The 19762-nt window shown below is 34.2% G+C and overlaps 1 protein-coding gene across 7 annotated transcripts in view; it reads right to left on the reverse strand.

The window, feature by feature from the left end:
• NOL4 (nucleolar protein 4) overlaps nt 1–19762 on the reverse strand; it is a 429636-nt gene that overhangs the window by 23335 nt on the left and 386539 nt on the right. For all 7 annotated transcript variants that reach the window (XM_053571784.1, XM_053571782.1, XM_053571788.1 and 4 more), the window contains one exon: nt 9756–9936. In XM_053571784.1, coding sequence (XP_053427759.1) covers nt 9756–9936 — 181 coding nt within the window. The remainder of the gene's footprint in view (nt 1–9755; nt 9937–19762) is intronic.

Genomic DNA, 19762 nt, shown 5'->3' on the forward strand with positions numbered 1-19762 from the left:
TGAGGACACAGAGTCCTGAGAGTGAGTTTCATGGGTGTCAAGAGGGTGGGTGTTTCAAGGTTCTAATTGCCAACAGATTCAGATATGCCCAAGACATTTGATAAAATAAAGGTCAAACCTTCTTTCATTTGGTAATCAATAGAGTTGCTGATAAACTGAACCAGACCAGTTTTAGCAAAATGATGGGGAGAAGATGATTGTACTGAAGAGTCAATGGGAGATGAAAGTGAAGATAGTGAACAAACAAAAGTGTTCCATTGACTTCAGATGAAAAGAGAGATCTCAGAATGTTAATGCTTGGCACTATCAATGTACCAAGTAAATCAACCCCTGTGAGCTAGTTTTAGTGTGATGGTGAATCTGATGGCCCACTTTCCTTAGACTCATAATTAAAGGCATTGAGTTAAAGACCCACTAAAGCTCAGTATTAGTGATGAGAAGGGAAAATAATGGAGGTAAAGAGTTGGGTAAGTAGAAATTGCCATACAAATGTTAGCTATTATATCATCATTACTACAATTTGATCTTGTTGGATTTGGGTCTGTGTATTAGCCCCAATTTATATCAGAGTTGAAAAACAAATTGCAAACTCTATCCATGGAGTTTGTGGAAAGGAAACATCAGTAGTTAACTTATGCATTATGCATATAATTTAGACTCAAGAGATCCAGTAAATCACTGCAGTGAACCCAATTGCCCTCTTTAGACAGCTCAATGTGAACTTCCTGACAGAAAGAAAGCAGTCCAAAGTCCTATATGAATGGATGTAATAATAACAGAAAGACTGGCTGCTTGCTTGCTTCTCTTTTCAGTTTGATAATTTGAATAAATTCTTTATACAAATTGTAACTGCTGTCATTTTGATAATACTCCAACTTGAAAACTTGGATTGTTGGATACAGACCCTTGCCAGCTCTAAACAAATGGAGGTTGGCTAATGAAGGATTTGAAGGGTACCCTGGCACCCTTAGTAGACAGAATCTTTCATGTTTTGAAGTCTCCAACATGGGAAAGCTTTTTCTATTGACACTATGTTTAAAATTAAGCAGGAGTTTATAAAATTCTATAATTGCTAAAAACCCATAAAGTGATGAATGGAGCCTTCCTCTTTTACCAGCAGAATCCCCAAATTTTTCTTCCCCAAATTAAATCTTTCTTCCTGTCTCCGATTCCTTTGCTTCTTCTGAGATAAACTCTTTGTTCCTGTCATCCAAATATTTAATAATTGCCTCAGTATTTTTTGACCTTTTGTATCAAGTCTTCTATTTTCAACAATTTATTCTGCCTGCCTTACTCAGAGAGATGTAATAGTGAGCAAAATACAATTTCTGCTTTCTAGGAGTGCACATCTATCTAAGGAAAAATATTTGAGAATATAGTCAAAATTCAATAAGATAAGTACTAGAATAAAGATAAATACAGGGTTGTAGTTCATCTTCCAAAGAACAGAAGGAAGATGACATAAAGTTTCACGGCAGAGTAAGTATTAATCACGTCTGCAGGATTTTGATGTTTAGACAAGAGGAAGACTATCATTTTTGTCAGTGAGTTTAAAGAGCTAATTCTGCCATATCCACTTTTGCTTCTCTTAAAATGACAGTGATATGAACATGGAAACACTAAAATATTTACATTGAATTCAAATGCTGCTAAGTATCCATTTTTGTTCTCCTGGCTTTATATTCCTGAACATAGTACAATCTTCAGGGTTCATGTTGTTATTACAATATTAGTTTTTAAGGTTCTGGAAACAATCTTTGCTTCCCTGATTGTGCTACCAACAGGTATTGTACTTCCATGTTTCTTCAGTTTGAAACTTCAATGTCTTCATCTGCTTAGTAAATTAAGTCACCCCCCATAGTTAATTCAACTCGGTCTCTTGGAAGGTGCTACTCCCCTTCATACTTTTCGGATCTCTACAAATCCCCAAATCAAGACTTCTCCAACTTAGATTAACTGGAGTTGCCAGCCATCAGATATGATGTTGGCATCTGATACAATGCTAATCTGTTGTGTTCTTTTGCATCTCAAGATTTATGCATATGCATGTGGTTGTTTTCACAATAGCTTCAAATATGTTACAGGGAATGACTATTTTGATGTCATTTCTCCATTTTGATGAAGAAATAATAGATATGATAATACCATTTTCAAAAGTTAAAACATGTTGGGTTCCCAGAACTTACAAAGAAGGACCTTCAATAAAGGGCATTGTAGGTTTAATCAGTCTAGCTGCCTTTCTATGATTAAAGCAAAGGAAAACAAAACAAACCCCAAATAGCAGTAGACAGTACAGTAGACAGTTACAGTTAGTGTGCATTTTTGGAAAAAGAAAAGATTAGAGCACCTTTATAACAAGGAATTAAACCATTTCCTTTGCTGCCATTACCAATGCTAAAATATTTTTTCATATGTTCACTAGACAAATTCTCTTTGGTTTAATGCTTTTATTTGTCAGAGTAGTCCTTTGTTGTTTGTTGTTCTTGTTAAATCATTTACACTAAGCCCAAAGCCATTGCTCCAAGAAAGTCACCTCATTCTAATCTGCTTCATGTCGTACTGATGAGTCTATTTCTCTTTCTTAGTAATACACAGAGAGTCTGAACTGTTTGAAGTTGTTTCCTAAGTTCTTAAGAGATCTTTATCTCATCAAACATCATCCAAAGGATTATTAAATACCTCAAAAATCAATATTTGTGACCTTGAGCAAGTCACCTAACTTTTTAGGGCTGTTTCTTTCTGTCTTTATAAAATTTAAAGGTTGCTATTTCATGACTTCTTAAGTCCCTTTAGGCTCTACCATTTTATGATAGTAAAGTTTTATTTTTTTCTCAGATTAATATATGGATACAAATGATTAGTTTACATCGTTTGCATTTGTTAGATAAAAGCCTAAATTGTAGTTCAACCTTTCACCCAGGAGGTGTGCCATTATTTTATGATGGGGAAGTTTTTAGGACAGGCTTAGAGACAAGGTGGGCCTCAACAGATTAACACAGTATCCACACTCCAACGGTACATTTATTAAACCTATTTTAGATCCACTTGTATGACTGTACATGTAGAATTTACACCATTTTTCTTAGTTGGGTTTTGAATCCGTTTGAGGAATAGAAGCCAATGTGATATAATTATGTGTATGGATGTGAATGCACAATGCCTGGATGTGCTCTGGTGCATGCTTGCAAGGACAAACTCAGGATACTATCAGAGCGTATGACTATACCTGATCTAGATTTGGATCTAAAGAAATAATGAGCATTAAATGAGATGGGAGGATCGGGTCAACTTCATGCGGGTTGGCTGCCTAATGTCATTTCCATAAGAACACTGAAAGCCCACAGAGAGGCTTTAGTTGGTGATTTACCATTACTAAAAGATTGTTTTGGCTCCTCTGCAGTGTGGGCTGAAGGTCGAGAAAGACTTTGGGAGCCCTGCTCATTAATAATGCATAACCAAAATTTACTTTTAGATTCCCTCTCAATTTTTACCTATGATTGGTAGTTGACCGAAAGTGTTCCTTTCTCAAAAAACTCACTCAACATAATCTTACCCATCTTCATCCTTTTCCTTCTTTGAATTACATTATCTCTATGTATCTTGCTGCCATTTTCATGAAAAAATACAAAGACAACACAACACTTCTTTCCGACTTGCCAAATAAATCTAAAAAGCAAACTCAGTAATGAAACATTTGTAGTCCCATAGTAGTACCCTGTGCTTTGAAAAATTACATGCTTAGGTTAATGCTCTGCAGCCAATGTACTGAAATTCTCAATTTTTAAACAAAAGACTTGGTAATTTCACTGTGCATTGAGACCCAAAATATATTTAATCATTTATGAAAGAATAGTCTTTTGTTGTATGTTATTGTTGTTTTAAAATTTTATTTGAAAGATAAATTAGTTTTGGTTGCATAGGAGGAGAGATGAGAAATATTCCATTTGTTCCTCTCTTCTCTATGTTGCCTATGTGTCCAAAGTTTTCTCTGCTTCTCTTCATTTGCAGCGTGACCACCACAACCCAAGTTACTCTTGTCTGTGTGATATTACAGCAATAACTAATATTGGTCAAAATAGATTTCAAAACCAAAAGTTACTATAGATAAAGAAGAATATTTTACAATAATAAAAGGAGTTAATTCATCAAGATAATATGTAGATACTAAATATCAGAGCCCTAAAATGAAGCAAAATTAATAAACTGTTGGAATTAAAGGCAGAAAAGGACAATTCAACAAAAGTACTTGGAGACCTCAATACTCTTCTTTGAATAATGAATATAAAAACTCAGTAGAAAATTAAACCTAGTTTGACAAAACTATAATCTATAGTGTTGACAACACTATAAACAAATGAGACCTAATACACATTTATAAACAGCCTTCTTGCCAACAGCAGAATATGCCCTAGTGTGCATAGGGTGTTTAAAAAAAAAGCGTATCATAATCTAGGTTATCATCCAGCTTCAAACAAGCTTCAACAAACTAAAAAGATTGAAATTATACAAAGTATCTTGTCTGACCATGATGAAAACAAATTAGAAATTAATAATAGTGAGAAATTTAAGAAATTCACAAATATGTAGAAATTAAACAACACACTTCTAAATGACCAATGGGTCAGTGAAGGAATAAAATGCTTTGAAGTGGACAAAAATAAAAACAACAGCAACACTTATGGGATGCATATAAAGCAGTGCTTTGAAGGAAATTGATACCTGTAAATGTCAATATTTAAAGAGAAAACAAACATCTAAATTCAGTATTTGTGGCAGATTCATTCTAGGACCCTCTACGGTTATCCAAATCAGCAGATGGTCAGATCTCTTATAGAAAATGACATAGTATTTGCATGTAGCCTGTGTACATTCTCCCCTATACTTTATATCGCCTCTGGATCGCTTGTAATACTTAAGGTCAATGTTTTGTAAGTAGTTGTTACACTGCATTTTTATTTTAGTTTTTGTTGTTTTCTAAATTCTTTTTTGAATAATTTTGAAGTGTGTTTGGTTAAACTTTGCCATTGTAGAACCTGTACATACAAAGGACCAGCTGTTATCTAACTTTCCAGTTGAAAACACCGAAAAATAAGGGTAAACTACAACTAATATAGGCAAAATAAAAAAATAATAAGTGTAGCAGAAATGAGTGAGTTAGAGAATCAAAAAGAAAGAAAACCAGTGAAATCAAAGCCTTCCTCTATGAAAGATCAACAAAAGTAACAAAAGCCTGATTGACCAATAGGCAAATGGAGAACACTCAAATTATAATACTATTATAAGAAATGGAAGTGGGGACATCACCACTGACATTATGAAGATAAAAAGGGATTATCAAGGAAGCCTATGAACAGCTGTTTATGAAGAAATTAGATAATTTAGAAGAAAGGGGGAAAGTCTTAGAATACTCAAATTAGCTAAACAGATGTAAGAAGAAATAGTACAAGTAGATCTATACCAAAGAATGAGTTAGTCATCAAAAATCAAGCAGAAAAGAAAAACTCAAGCCCAGATGATATCATTGCTGAAATCTGTCAAATATTTAAAGCATTAATACCAAAATTTTACAAATTCTTCCAAAAAATAGATGAGGGAATACTTGCCAAGTTGATGAAGCCAGGACTGGCCTGACACTAAAACAAGACAAAAGCATTAAAAAAAAAGAAGAAGAAGAAGAAGAAGAAAAGAAAAGAAAAACAACACAGGCCAATATTTCTTATAAATTTGGACACCAAAATTTTCAGCAAAATATTAGCTAGCTGAACACAGAAATATATGAAAAGATTTATATGCCTTGACCGCAGTGAAAGTAAACCCAGGAATGCAAGATGGATTTAACATCAAGGAATTAATTAAGGCAATGCACTGTATCACTCATAACACATTATAATCTCAATAGATGCATAACCAAGACACATCAAAATTCAAGACATTTTACATCATAAAAAACAAAAAATAGGAATAAAAAGGAACTTTCTAAGTTCTTCAATTTAAAAAATGGCACCTCTTAAACAAACAAACAAAAAATGACAAACGTCATATTTGATTTGAAAGACTGAATGCGTTCCTCCTAAGATCAGGAACAAGGTAAATACATTCACTATCAACATTCCTACACAACATTTTACTAGAAATTTTCTGCAGGAAAATGTAAACAATAAAAATAAATAAATGGGCTCTAGACTGAAAAGGGAGGATTAAAACTCTTTCTATTCACAAATGACATTTTCTTGTATATTGAAAATCCCAAGGAATTCACTTAATTAGAGTGAATAAATTAGCTCAGCAAGGCTGCAGGATACAAAATAAATATACAAAAATCAATCGCATTTTTATAAAGTCAAAATTAAGAATCCAAATAGGGAATTATGGAAAACATTACATTTATAATAATTTCAATAAAGAGAAATACTTAGCAATAATATTAACAATTCATGTGCAAAATTTGTACTGTAAATACAAGACACAGTTAAAGGAAAATTTAAAAGATTGAAATAAGTGGAAAGGTATCAATATTCATTCTGGAATTTTCTCAAAAGTTTCAACATAGAGTTGTCAAATGTATGAACTGTCAATCCCATCCTAATATGTAACCAAGGGAATTGAATACATGTACATGCAAACTTACTCAGAAATTATTATGCCTATAATAAATAACAGTGTTATTTATAGGGACCCAAAGTAGCAAAAGCCCAAGTACCCATCATGGATGAATACTCAGCAAAATATAGCATATCCATAGAATTGAATATTACTTGGCGATAAAATATAAAATACTAATAAATGTTAAACACAGATAAACACAGAAAACATGTTGAGTGAAAGGAGTTAGACACAAAAGATGACATTTGGTATGATTCATTCATACAAAATGTTGAGATTAGGAGAGTTTATGGAGACAGAAAGTAGATTAGTGGTGACGACTAGGGACAACACTTATTTTATTGCTTGATTCGATAGACACTAAGATTGTTTGATCAGTAGTTTAGAAGGTCTGATATAGAACGTCTGCGTTCAATATCTGTTCCAGCCCTTAATTAGAGGAGGAACTTTGGACAAGTCACTCAGCTTCTCTGAAACTCAAGGAACAGTATTCAATAATGTTATAAAGAAAGGAATTGGTGTCCAGGCATTATTTTTTTTTGAAATGGGGGAAAATTCAATTTTATAATTTTTTTTCCCCAATTGCAGAGCATACCTCATAGAAATAAATGTACACTACGTTGAAGCACCATGAGGATGCAATAAGTGGTAGTTATTGTTGATTGATATTAAATAAATGAATAAATGAATATTTTTTTAAACTCTAGGTGACAAAAATGTTTGTGTCAAAAAATTTTAAGAGAACACACTCCCCCTCCAAGTTTTGTGATTTTGTGATCAAGTTTTTACATTTTATATAAAATATTTAAATAGGAAGTATTAGAATTTCTAGATTTATAGATGAAAACGTTCTTTAGCTTCTGTTTGTGTTTCCCTTTTCCAATGTGGACTTGGACTTTCTGCTCATTTACTACCCAAATAAAAAGGAGACTTAAAAACAGTTGAGAAAGCTCACTAGCATTTTAAAAGCTGAACATACACATGAAAGTTAATTTCTTTCTAAAATAAGCTTCTTCCTTTTTTCTCTTCCATTTGAGGAACAATGTTTGGCGGAGGAGGGAGGCAACTTTCACAGACTAAAGCTCAGTGATTCTGTCTTTAGAGGACCTTTAATTTGGGGGCAGATTAAGGAACCCAAGCCTTCCAGAAAATTCACTCCTGAAGATTCTTCGGGCCTATTTACAGTGTTGTAAAGTCAAGTGATTTCCTATACAAAGTTGTTCACACTAGTAATGTAATTTTCCCACATAAAAAAAGTCCACTAAGCCTGATTCAAAATTTTAAATTCAATTAGTATTTGTTTTCAGGCATTTATTTTCAGTGAAGAGACAGGAAATGGTGGTTTATTTTTTTCAAGAAAAAATACACTGTATGTTCCCACTGATACTGCCAATTCAAATATAAGATTATACAGTTTTTGCTTAAATGTCTTGATGTCGTATCTGTAACTTGCTCCCTGCTGAAAATCCCACCTTACACATCAACAAAATTTCAAGTTTGCTTTCAACCACAATACACAGACAATGGTTCCCAAATAATAATATGATTATTGAATATATCTCTAGGTTTTATCACTGGATTGAATGCTTATGGAGTCAAATTATGATTTCTGAAATAACTTGGGAAAATTCTTCTCAGTGGGGCTATGCCAAAAAGCCATTAAATAGTTACCAGTAAAAATCCCCCTTAATAGATGAACTTTCAGTTAAATTACAGTGTGTCCAAAGAAGAGAGTAGCATGCAACTGTAAAATGTACTGGGGCATATCTCTCTGTGCTGTTGTATAGTTATCTCTAGGTGGTAAAAAGTGCTTATAGAATGCTAATATTTTGAAAGAATTTATATAACGGAAGCATAACTTAATTTTTTTTACTGGTAACGCATTTTTTGTTGCACTTATAGATAACACCGCAATGAAAAGTCTTGCATGTATCCCTTTCTGTACCGTTGTCAGTGTGTCTTTGAGAGAGATTCCTAATAGAGAGATTTCTGGGTCAAGTGGTACATGGATATTTAATTGATCTATGTATTGTCAAGTTGCATTCTAACACTTTGCATTTCTGTAAGCATTGTATGAGAGTTCCTTTTTACCCACTGTCTTATCAAAAAAAAAAAAAAGAATTCTGTTAAGCCTTTGGTTTTTGCTAATCTGAGGGGGAGAAACTGTATTTCTCTTATTGGGAATGAATGAGGTTAAACAACTTCACCAATATTTAAGGGACACTTGTGGAAATTGTGTTTATTTTTCTAGCATTTTTATTATATAATTTGGAGTATATTTCTTCTTTATTTTTAGAAGACCTTCATATATTGACCCTTTAAGTCTTTGTAGTACAAGTAGCTAATAATTTTTCCAGTTTTTCATTTATCTTTTTACTTTGCTTATAGTTTTTTTTTTTTGTCAACCCAAAATTGTGTGTGTTCACAATGAAACTAATTTTTTCCCTGGAATTTAAGTATAGTTAGGAAAGTATTTCTTACCACTCATATAGAAGAAGTTTGGCATGTATTTTTCCCTTATGACATGTATGGCTTTATATTACGCATTTAAATATTGGATTCATTTTGAATTCAGCATGTTGTACAAGTTCACGCAGTTCCTATAGTACAAGCTGACCCTAGAAACCACTGCTGACAGAGCATGCCATTGTCATGGATGACCACTCTCTGGAGATTCCCAGGTTGGCCCTGTGTTGTTTCATATGTTCTGAGTTATGACTGTGTTGTTATGTCTTATAAAGTCAGTAAAGTTCCTGATGCCTCAAATTTTCTGTATCAAAACCTCTTTGAACATTGATACAATGTGTTATTATTCTTGGTGAATAGCACATTTTAGCTTTGGAAGCAGAATGTATCAGTTAAAAAACAAAACAAAACACAAAAAAACAAAATCCTCCGCTATTTCTTTCTCTACTTGAGATTTTTTTTTTTTAAATTTTGGTATAAAACAGCAATCATTCGATTGCATAACAGTGCTGCTACTTTCAAAAACAGTACAGAAGAGGGAAGATATTCATGTAGGGAGACAATTATTATGTGCTAAATGGCCTTGATCTCAGCAGATTGGCATTGACTATTGCTTTTAACAGTATATCCATTTTTTCTCACTACTCCCAAATGGACACAAAACGTCACCTCTAATAAAGACTCACCACTACTGGAAGCATCATTCAGATTCAGCAGTCCCCCTCCTAGCCCTCTGTAACTATGGTAACTGTAGGTCCCGTTTCCGTTGATGTACAACACCTCCTGTGAGCCTGGAACAGCTGATGTTGAGTAAGTGGCCTGAGCCGCCTCTGGCTTACACTGTTTGTCAGCTGGAGCAGACTCGTCCTGCAATGACAGATAGCATTCCATTATTTATCAAAATCACACACTATTTCACCTTGAACAGGACTCTCTTACTGTAATCTGTATCTACATCTTCACTGAAAACGAAAAACACATACAGTGAACAGTAAGTAAGCACACCTGCACATTTTCAATATTTTGTAAAAAACTAAAATAAGGAAAACAAAAAAAACAATGTGTGCAGATTGAAGGTGGAACAATTGATAATTTTTGAGTGAATTTAAAATTACACCAAGAGAAATATGTATAATAACTAGGAGGTGGAAGAAACCTAAAGGTATATTCCAGATAACTGGATACAGAAAATAGACTGTATATACACACAATAGAATATTATTCAGGCTCTAAAAAGGAAGGAAGCCTGTCACATACCACGGCCCTAATGAAACTTAAGGACATTGTGCTGAATGAAATAAGACACTAACAAAAAAGCAAATATTTCATGATTCGACTTATAAAGTGTCTGAAATTGTGAAACTTACAGACACGTAAAGTGCAATGGTGGTTTCCAGGGTCTGGGGGAGGGGTGAGGGGAGCCCTTCTGTGGTGATAGCATTTCAGTCATGGTGGGCTGTGGGGAGTAATCCTGGGAATCTGTTGAATGACAATGTGCATGCCATTGACAGCATTCTACTTTACAGTTGGAAATTGTTGGAAAGGTAAATCTTGTGTTCAATTTGTTAAAAAGAAAAAAAAAACTAGTTAGGCTCAAAAAATTACATGAAGAGAAATGACAATGAAGGCAAAGAAATATGTATAAAATTTTAGGTTCTTAGGCTGGGTGCCTGTAGCATAGTGGTTACAGCGCCAGCCACATACACTGAGGCTAGCAGGTTCAAGCCTGGCCTGGGCCTGCTAAACAACAGTGACAATTGCAACAAAAAATAGTCAGGCATTATGGCGGGCGCCTGTAGTCCCAGCTACTCTGGAGGCTGAGGCAAGAGAATAGCTTGAGCGCAGGAGTTTAAGGTTACTGTGAGCTGTGACTACCTAGCACTCTACAGAGGGCAACATAGTAAGACTCTTGTCTCAAAAAAAGGTTTTTTTTGAGGTTCTTAATCTTTTTTTGGCAATTTTCTCTTTCTCTCTCGCCCCCTACCTCCTTCCCTTATACCTCCCCCTGCCTTCGTTCCCCTGACATCATGGTTATAGCAAAATTTGTTGGGTGTTGACCAAGCTGACTCTTTCATATGCATTATAACAGGTCTGACAAGGATAGGAAGAAAGCCAGGCCTTTCAGTATTTTGTTTGTTTTGCTTTGCTCTTGTTTTTTTTGGCTGGGGCTGGGTTTGAACCCACCACCTCCAGCATATGGGGCCGGTGCCCTACTCCTTTGAGCCACAGGCACCACCCACTTTGTTCATTTTTAAGTTGTACTAGTATCCATGAAATTTGCTTTGAACTTTCTAATTATGTCACAGTATAAAGAAATTCAATTTTTAATTCATAATATGATGTATATATTTCCCACAGTAAAAATGAATGAATGCATTTCCCTTCTGCTGTGAGTTTACAAAGCCTGAAATAAATACTACTTATATGGCTTTACTTGCCTACTGCCTTCTTCATCTTTTCTTCTTTCTTTTTTAACAAGAAAGAATTATAAAGAGATGTCTAGTGAAGTCTTGGGAGATTTTTGTTTTTGTCACAATCAGAAGTATTTTGCAGCTCTTAGATTTAAAGTATATGTTTAGTGAAACAAGCAAATTCCAAATACATTCTTTGTGGCTTTAAGTGCTAGAAGAAAAGGAACATGAAATAGGCTTGTCTATGGACACAGCAGCATTGCTATGTTGAGAAATCTATTCGTGTACACTGTGAAATCTCAGCCACGACTGTCAGCATCAGGAGATCCATCCAACGCTGACCGTTAATACTCAGCTGTAGACCTTAGACACGCAATCTATGGGCTTTTCTCATTTTATTTCTAGTAAGATTATGAAATAAACACTAAATTAAAAAAAAAATCGAAGTAAACTGAATTGAAAATAAGAAAAGAAATTGAAAGGAAAGCATGGTACAACAAAAAAAAAGTTCAACTTTTATGTATTTTGCTAACATTGCCTTTTAAAAAAAATCAAAAATGGTGCACCTGAGATATATGTAGTATCACCATGAAATGACCTTAATTGGTCAATAAGTAGAATGTCTGATTGTAACGTAAACTCTTGCCATTTAAACCTTAGAACCCTGGGAGTGTAAATTACCTCAGAATAACACATTTCCTGGGAGATACGGCCTTATAGAAGGAACAGAAATAAAATCCTATTTTGCTGGTATTCTGGTTCTATTATTTAGGTTGAGACGTCAACAAGTTTCAGATTTTTTTTTTTTGTTAACTTTAACAGTTAAGATTTGCTAGTAAGTAGAAAACATCCAGAGGTGAGTTTAAGACTGTGGTTCTTTATAAAAATGGTTGTGAGGCTTTCACAAAATTTATGTTTGGTAGTAGGAATTTTTTCTAAAAATATATTCTTATTTGATATATAGGCAAAAATATATATGTTTTCTTTTGTACTTATGTTGAACTTGTGTTACAATGACAGGGTGAGTGGAAAATGCTCAAACCAATTATCACTACACCTCATACACTATAAATAAGTCTTTCATAAAGTTATAATAAAACGATCTTCTATCTAGGAGAGACGATGTCCCTGCAGGGGAAAAATGTGACTCCTGGGACAGAAATGTGTATCATAGACACAGGATATACACATATATTCCTCCATACTAGAACAGACATGTAACATACTCATTCAGTTTAAGCTTATTAAGTAAAGCTTGCTAAAAGATTGATAGATGAATGGTGTTTAAATGATTACTTCTTTTTCATGCATACAACTTCTACTTTCTATAAGTAGTAGAGTTCAAGCTGCATCCATGTAACTGTTAGGCTTCTGGAGGAAATGGCTCTCATCTCCCAGAGATTATGAGTGAAGACACAGATATGCTTTTCCACTAAGTCCTTCCCCTTCAACCAGACTAGCAGCTCTGCTTTGCTCTATTTTACACTCATAAAATCATAGCATCTAATGCATGACGGAAACCACTGAGCTGCAAAGTATCCTTTATATAAAGACTTGTAGTCATGGAAACTCTGTAAAACGGTAGAATGTTCTACACTTGAAAGCAATTTTGGGGTCCTTGAGAGAGGGTTTGTCTCAAATAGTCCTACCACTCCCTCCAGGAGTGGAAATAACTTGGGCAACATGATAAAACTTCATTTTCTAGCTCTGGAAAAATGGTGGCTCTTCAGAAACATACTTGTCTATTTTTCTGCATTTGAAAAATGACCACAAAATACATTTTTGCAGAAGTTTCTCATTGATGAATAAAAAGGGAGAAGTCATCACCAGCACAATATTTTCTCTTCAATTCATTTCATGGTCGAATTAATTTGTATTATGAGATGTGATTTTTAAAAAAATTTCCCCAGTCTTTCATTATTAACTTGACTCCAAACCACAGTAACTGCACTAAGCAGGCAGATAATTGATTCCATTAATAATCAAAACAGGCCTTGCAGGGATACATTTGTATTCAAACACAGATTGGTATTATTTATGTTTTGGCAGTCCACTATCTGTTGAAAAATACAACATATGAAACTCCCCCAAAATCTGTCTTTTAATGTCTTTTGGGCAAAAGTTTTATATAAATTATAATTAATTCATGTTTTTATCTTGAATGATTATTATTATGGGTTTCAAAGAAGGAAAGGTGTTAATGACATAAATAAATATCCATGAAGTCATATTTTTCCCCTGTAAGCAACTTTTAATAATCATTAGTTACTAAAGTTCTCACAGATGACAGCTTGCCTCCTGGGTTGCTGTGAACATTGCTTTCAAAGAGGGTAATTTTATTTTATTTTATTGAGACAGAGTCTCACTATGTTGCCTTTAGTAGATGCTGTGGCATCACAGCTCATAGCAATCTCAAACTCTTGGGATTAAGTGATTCTCTTGCCTCACCTACCCAAGTAGCTGGGACTACAGGCTCCCACTACAATGCCTGGCTATTTTTTGTTGTAGTTGTCACTGTTGTTTAGCTGGCCCAGGCTGGGTTTGAACTTGCCACCGTTGGTGTGTGTGGCTGGTGCTGTAACCACTCTGCTATGGGCACTGAGACTAAAGAGGGTAATTTTAATGTTACATGGCTTCATACTGAGGCAATGAAATATATTTTATTTACCAGAAAACAGAAAAAATTTCTATCGTACCTTTCATTAGACCTATTTCAAAGTATTTTAATTTTATAAGAATAGGATTAGATAAATGATTGACCATGAACAGTGCCCTAGATCAAGTTGCTTTGATTTAGATTTCTTTAATTAAAAAACAAACAGATTAGTCTGAGGTTGCCGTGAGCTACCACGCCCACTGCACTCTGCTCAGGGGCATAGGGTGGGACCCTGTCTCAACAAAAAAAAAAAAAAAGAAAGAAAGATAGATTAAGGAAACACTCAGGGTGACTTCTGTAATTAGGCTATGGTGTTAGCAATAAATACATCCTGTTGTATATAAATATGCATTTCATATATCAAAAAAAAGGGCTTACTTGTATAAGAGGACGGATGATTACTTATGGATGAAGGTCAAAATTAGGAAGGGTTTAGAGGAAGAGAGGCTGCCTGTAAGTGACACACTGTTTGAGGGGACTATTTGAACTGTTACATCCTCTATCTTCAGAAACCAAACAGAGACCAATTTGAGTTTACTGAACCTGATCTGATACCTGGGGAAAAAAGACTGAATTGTTAACACAACACCACAGATGCCTAAGGAATCATTTACTGGAGTACCTTTGATAGACATATTTTGTAGAAATGAAATTTGATTGATTTGTCTCAATTTTTTGACAGTGAGTTTTAATAAAACAGCACATGAAATACATTAACTTCACTACTACGTCTGAAGAACTCTATTTTCTTTTGACTTTATAGCCTCTACCATCTAATGAATATGCATTATCTTTTATCTTCCTATAAAGATGATCAGAAAACTATAATAAAATTTACCACTGGATTCAGTGATCCACGTACCTTGTGGTCTATTTGCATTTGACCTTATATTTTTGTCATAATTTGAAGTTTGCAAGACACTTTCACATTCATACTGAAGTAAATTTTGAGAGTATCATTCTGTGCCAGGGCACAGAATTCATGCTCCATTGTTTTAAGGTAAAGAACCTTGAATTAATTCCCCAATAATAAGCCAACTGCAAAACAGTCAACACGTGGACAATGCTGGCCTCAAATCGCCTGGATTTCACCTGCCCAAGTATGTTCTTTGTAGTTAATATGACAAAACATATTTCTTTAGGTTGCTGCTCTAAATTTTTCCTGTAGAGATGGGGCAAGGGAGTGCAATTTACTTCACGTACAACTACAGCACAACATCTCTACTTTTTAAAGCCTCTTTTGTTTCATTTGACAGCAAATATTCCAGAACTAAGTACATTGCTAAGTTTCCAGGGAAATTCATAAAAAATCTAAGAGAACTCTGGCTCCCATTTAAAGTCTTTTCCCACTAAGAAAAACTGTCTGCAGTTAAAGTGAATTCAATTATTCTTTGAGACATTGAGAGGTGATTTTTTTGATGGTATCAACCAAAAACACACACAGTCACATTTGTAACAACACTCAGGAAGTAATCTCTTTCTTGCAGTTAGGAGCATTTCATACATTAATATTATAGTATCCTGCTCTTGCTGGCTATACAAAGGATTAGGATGCCAACACAGAACTTTTGTTCTTTACAAAGATGCTCCCAAACCCACCAAGACAAGTAAGGAGGAAAACCATGTTTTGACTCAATCCAAGTAACCTAATGACAGGCTTTGAAATCATAGAGAAGCCAGATTAATTTTTTTTTCTCACTTGAGAAACCTATATTATTGCAGGATAGTTATTATCAGAGTTTTATCAAACTTTCCAACGAATGGGTTTAAAACATATACTCTTTGTAGCAATATTTACACACACACATACTCACATGACTTCATAAACAATAAAGATTTGATCTCATTTTTTATGTGGAATATAAGAAAGTTGGACCCATAGAAGTGAGGACTAGAATGGGGCTTGCAGAGGCTGCGGGAAAGGAGGGACGGGATGGGGAGTTGCTGATCAAAGGGTACAAAGTTTCATATAGACAGAAGGAATAGATTTTGAGATCTATTGAACAGAAGGGTGAGTATTTTGAAATACGCATTATTATTGACTAATAATAATGCGTATTTCAAAACAACTGAAATAGTACATTTCAAATGTCTCACCTAGGTGAGGTAATGGATATGTTAATTAGTTTCATTTAATCATTTCACATTGTATTTATATATATAGAAACTTCATGTTTTACCCTATCAATTTATACAATTATGATATGCCATTCAAAATAATATTAATAAATTCTTTTAGAATGTATTACTTTGGGAAAAACCCAAAATTTTAGGCTTGAAGAAAAATACGAAATACATACATTAGTAAAAATTCCCAACTCACTGTGTATAGATACATGGCTGGCCGGAGGTACAGTGCAAAGTACCAAGTACAGTGCAAAGTCATCTGTCTACTCTGAAATTGTCCTGATTGACACGTGGCTTGACTCTTAAAAGTACAAACAGAGGTCTCGTATTTTAAACTGCAGTATTAAATGCAACACTTTGCCATTTCGTTATTGACCAGAAAAACCTGCATTTAAAACATAAATTAATTTTTCAATAGTCTGCTACCATTCAATTTGGAGTTATAACCCAAATGAAATTTTTAAATAAATATTTCGTAGAAGTCCAAAAACTATGATTGTAGATATATTTAATAAATCATTTGTCCATTGGTGTTATATGGGTGTCATAGTAGTTTCCACCTCAGAAAAATCTCCAATTTTAGCAAAGCAATAATAAATTGGCATCTTTAAAATGAAGTCTTACTAGATTTTAGAGATAAGAAGCAATTTTTCCTAATAATGTATTATTTTTCCTTTTCATCACATCTTTGAAACTGTCTCATGCTTTGCAACTGGGCTGCGTTAAGTAAGAAAAGAAATTCGTGACGGTTATTTCCCTCACCCCCTCCTTAACACAACACTGTCTTTTAGTAAGATAGTTGCGCTGTTTACCTGGGACTCCATGGCAAGTCTGGTATCCCTTATTACCAGTATAATGGTCACTCCCACATTCCTGAATTTGCTATTGCGCAGTTATCGTAAATTTAGCATTTTGGTACTAAACTTTTCTCTCAGCCCTTGCAAACATTTTAATTAGTGCATTAGCCATCTTTTCTATATTACAGTCATATTTCAATAAACTAGTTTTCTTAGCAAAAAATAAATAAATAAAAATAAAAAACAAAACACCTGTTCTATCATTAGTGTTTCATGTTCTAGTTCATTCATTATGCCAAGGTTTCTTTCTTCTCTTCCAGCGCTTCCCTTAGTCAGACAATTCCCACGTCCTGCCAGCGCCATCCAGGGAACGAGGATTGCTTGGAAACACTCAGCGTCAGGGCTTAACTTCAGAGCTCAGGCTCTCTCCTCGGGGTTGACTGTGATAGCCTCCTGACCAGGCTTCCTCTTTCACATCTCAAGTTTATCTTCTTGTGTCAATTTCTTTTAAAAATATATTTAAGATTTCCTTTTTTCCTGGAGAACAGAGCCCAAAGCTCCTGGCATGCACAGCTCTTCAGGCCCTGTTTTCTGTCACTTCTCCTCATCAACTTTATACTCCAGTCAGATCTTAAACTAAAAATAATCTTGCCACTCTCATAATCTGGCCATGAAAATTGACCAGTATAAAGATACTTAATGCATGTTACCTGATGATTGTCATTTAATTTTTAATCTAATTTCTAAAATGTTAATATATGTATCTAATGTTGAAGAGAAAATTAAATTTTCTTTTCAAAGTTATTTATAACTTATTTTAAAAATTGTGTGCAATAAAGTGTTTTAAAGATAAAGCAAGCTTAGATATGGCTTTCATCAAAAATGAAGGAGAAAGACGGTAACATGTTCCTTTTTATACCCTCAGTAATTAGAAGGGACACTAAGAAAGGGGCTTTGTGGTAGGGCGGAGGAAAACCAGGTCTGCTGAACCAGGAATTCCAGACGACCAATAAGAATGTGAGTATGAGGTAACCTAGTAACCAGTGACCAATAGAAAGAGACAATCAATGACCAAGAGAAAAGAGCAGTACTCCCAGGAGGCCCAAAGGCCAATGAACGACTTGCAACCAACCTCAAAGGGAGTGGGTATTTATACCTCTGCAGACCTTCACCTCTCAGTCTCTCTCTCACCTCTGCTCCCGCCACAGAGGCACCCACTTCTAACCCTCTTTGGAAGTGCTCTAAACTTTCTCTTTGTTCTTCCTAAATAAAATTTCTCTTTGTTACACTTAAACTTGTGCAAGTTACTGTTACTTTCTATTCAGGCTGCCTGTGCTGCTCCAGTTTTATTGGAAGTTTCCATTCATTTTGCTTTCAGCCGCCTCTGTTGAACTTTCCAGCTCAGTCAAATAATTGAACTATGTCAACTGGGTTTGGGGAATCGGGACCCCTGCCACGCGATGACTAAGCTGAGATAAATTTCAGAGTAACAGAAAATAGTTACTTTAAATCTCTAGTCTATCTCCTAGATACCCTCACTCAAAAAAAGCAGTGTAATTTATTAAAAATTATTTATCTCTTCTCCTGTATTAATTATCTTTTTTTTTAAAAAGTAAGAAAAGTAAAAAGGGTAAAGTTTTCTTAGGAGAGAACAAAGACTTCATTGTATATGAATTAGTTCTTTACTTCTGAGATTGCTATAAATTAAAAGGTCTTGAACCAAATATTCTACTGAAGATAGAAAAGTAGCTTAATGATTGCCAACATTATTGTTTTCCAACAATTAGAAATTTCTCCCAGAGCAAGAATCTAAGTTTTCTAGAGTCTATTAGCTATCAAAATATTACAGGTGTAATAAAAATTCTTAACAAACACCTTTAGTGTTAAACTTTGAGAAGCACAGAGGAGTTCTACTGGATTTTTTTTTAATAGCAGTTAACCATTAGCTACTACATAAGAATGTTATTAACAGAGTGATGTCAGAAGATCAAGGCTAACATCTGCTTAATGGCTAACTAGGGTATGATGTTGGGCAGAGTGAAGAGGTACTTCATTTTATCTGCAATTTAATCAAATCTGTGATTCATATAGGGACTTTTTAAATGATTTAAAATGAATAAAAATGATTTATTTTGGGTACTTAATGATCCTCTTTTGGTTATAAGGCATATTTATTTTCTTTTGTCTATACATAATACATATATATAATTGGCCAATGGCAAAACAAACTCAAAGGTATTAATGCTGTTTTGACTGTAACATTTTAGTTTAAATTAAATAAAAACAACATATGCCACTTTAAAAGATAAATTAAGAAAACATACTGACTTTTTCTTTTTATCTCTGTGGATATCAGTTTTACCAGATAATAAGATTAGGCTATAAGTTATGTTAAAACTATGGTTATAATTATAGTCACTAATGGCTATATGAAGTTCAGTCAACAAAACTTAGGCCAAGTACTTTAAAAGTGACCTCTCAGATACTATTTATCTCAGAAACTGGTTACCTAAAATTCTCTAAGTGTAGTCCTGGGAGTTCACAGTACTGGCTTAAAAAGTGGGCTCAGTTCGTAAGCACAAATTTGAAAAACACATTTAAAGTCTTATAAAAACCTAGCCATGGAAGAAAAAATTGTCATTTCACTTTTTTTTTTTTTTTTTGAGCAAGTTGAAAAACTTGACTAATGACGCTATTTCAAT

The sequence above is a fragment of the Nycticebus coucang genome, chromosome 19 (genome assembly GCF_027406575.1).
Source record: "Nycticebus coucang isolate mNycCou1 chromosome 19, mNycCou1.pri, whole genome shotgun sequence".
In the NCBI taxonomy this organism is placed as follows: domain Eukaryota; kingdom Metazoa; phylum Chordata; class Mammalia; order Primates; family Lorisidae; genus Nycticebus; species Nycticebus coucang.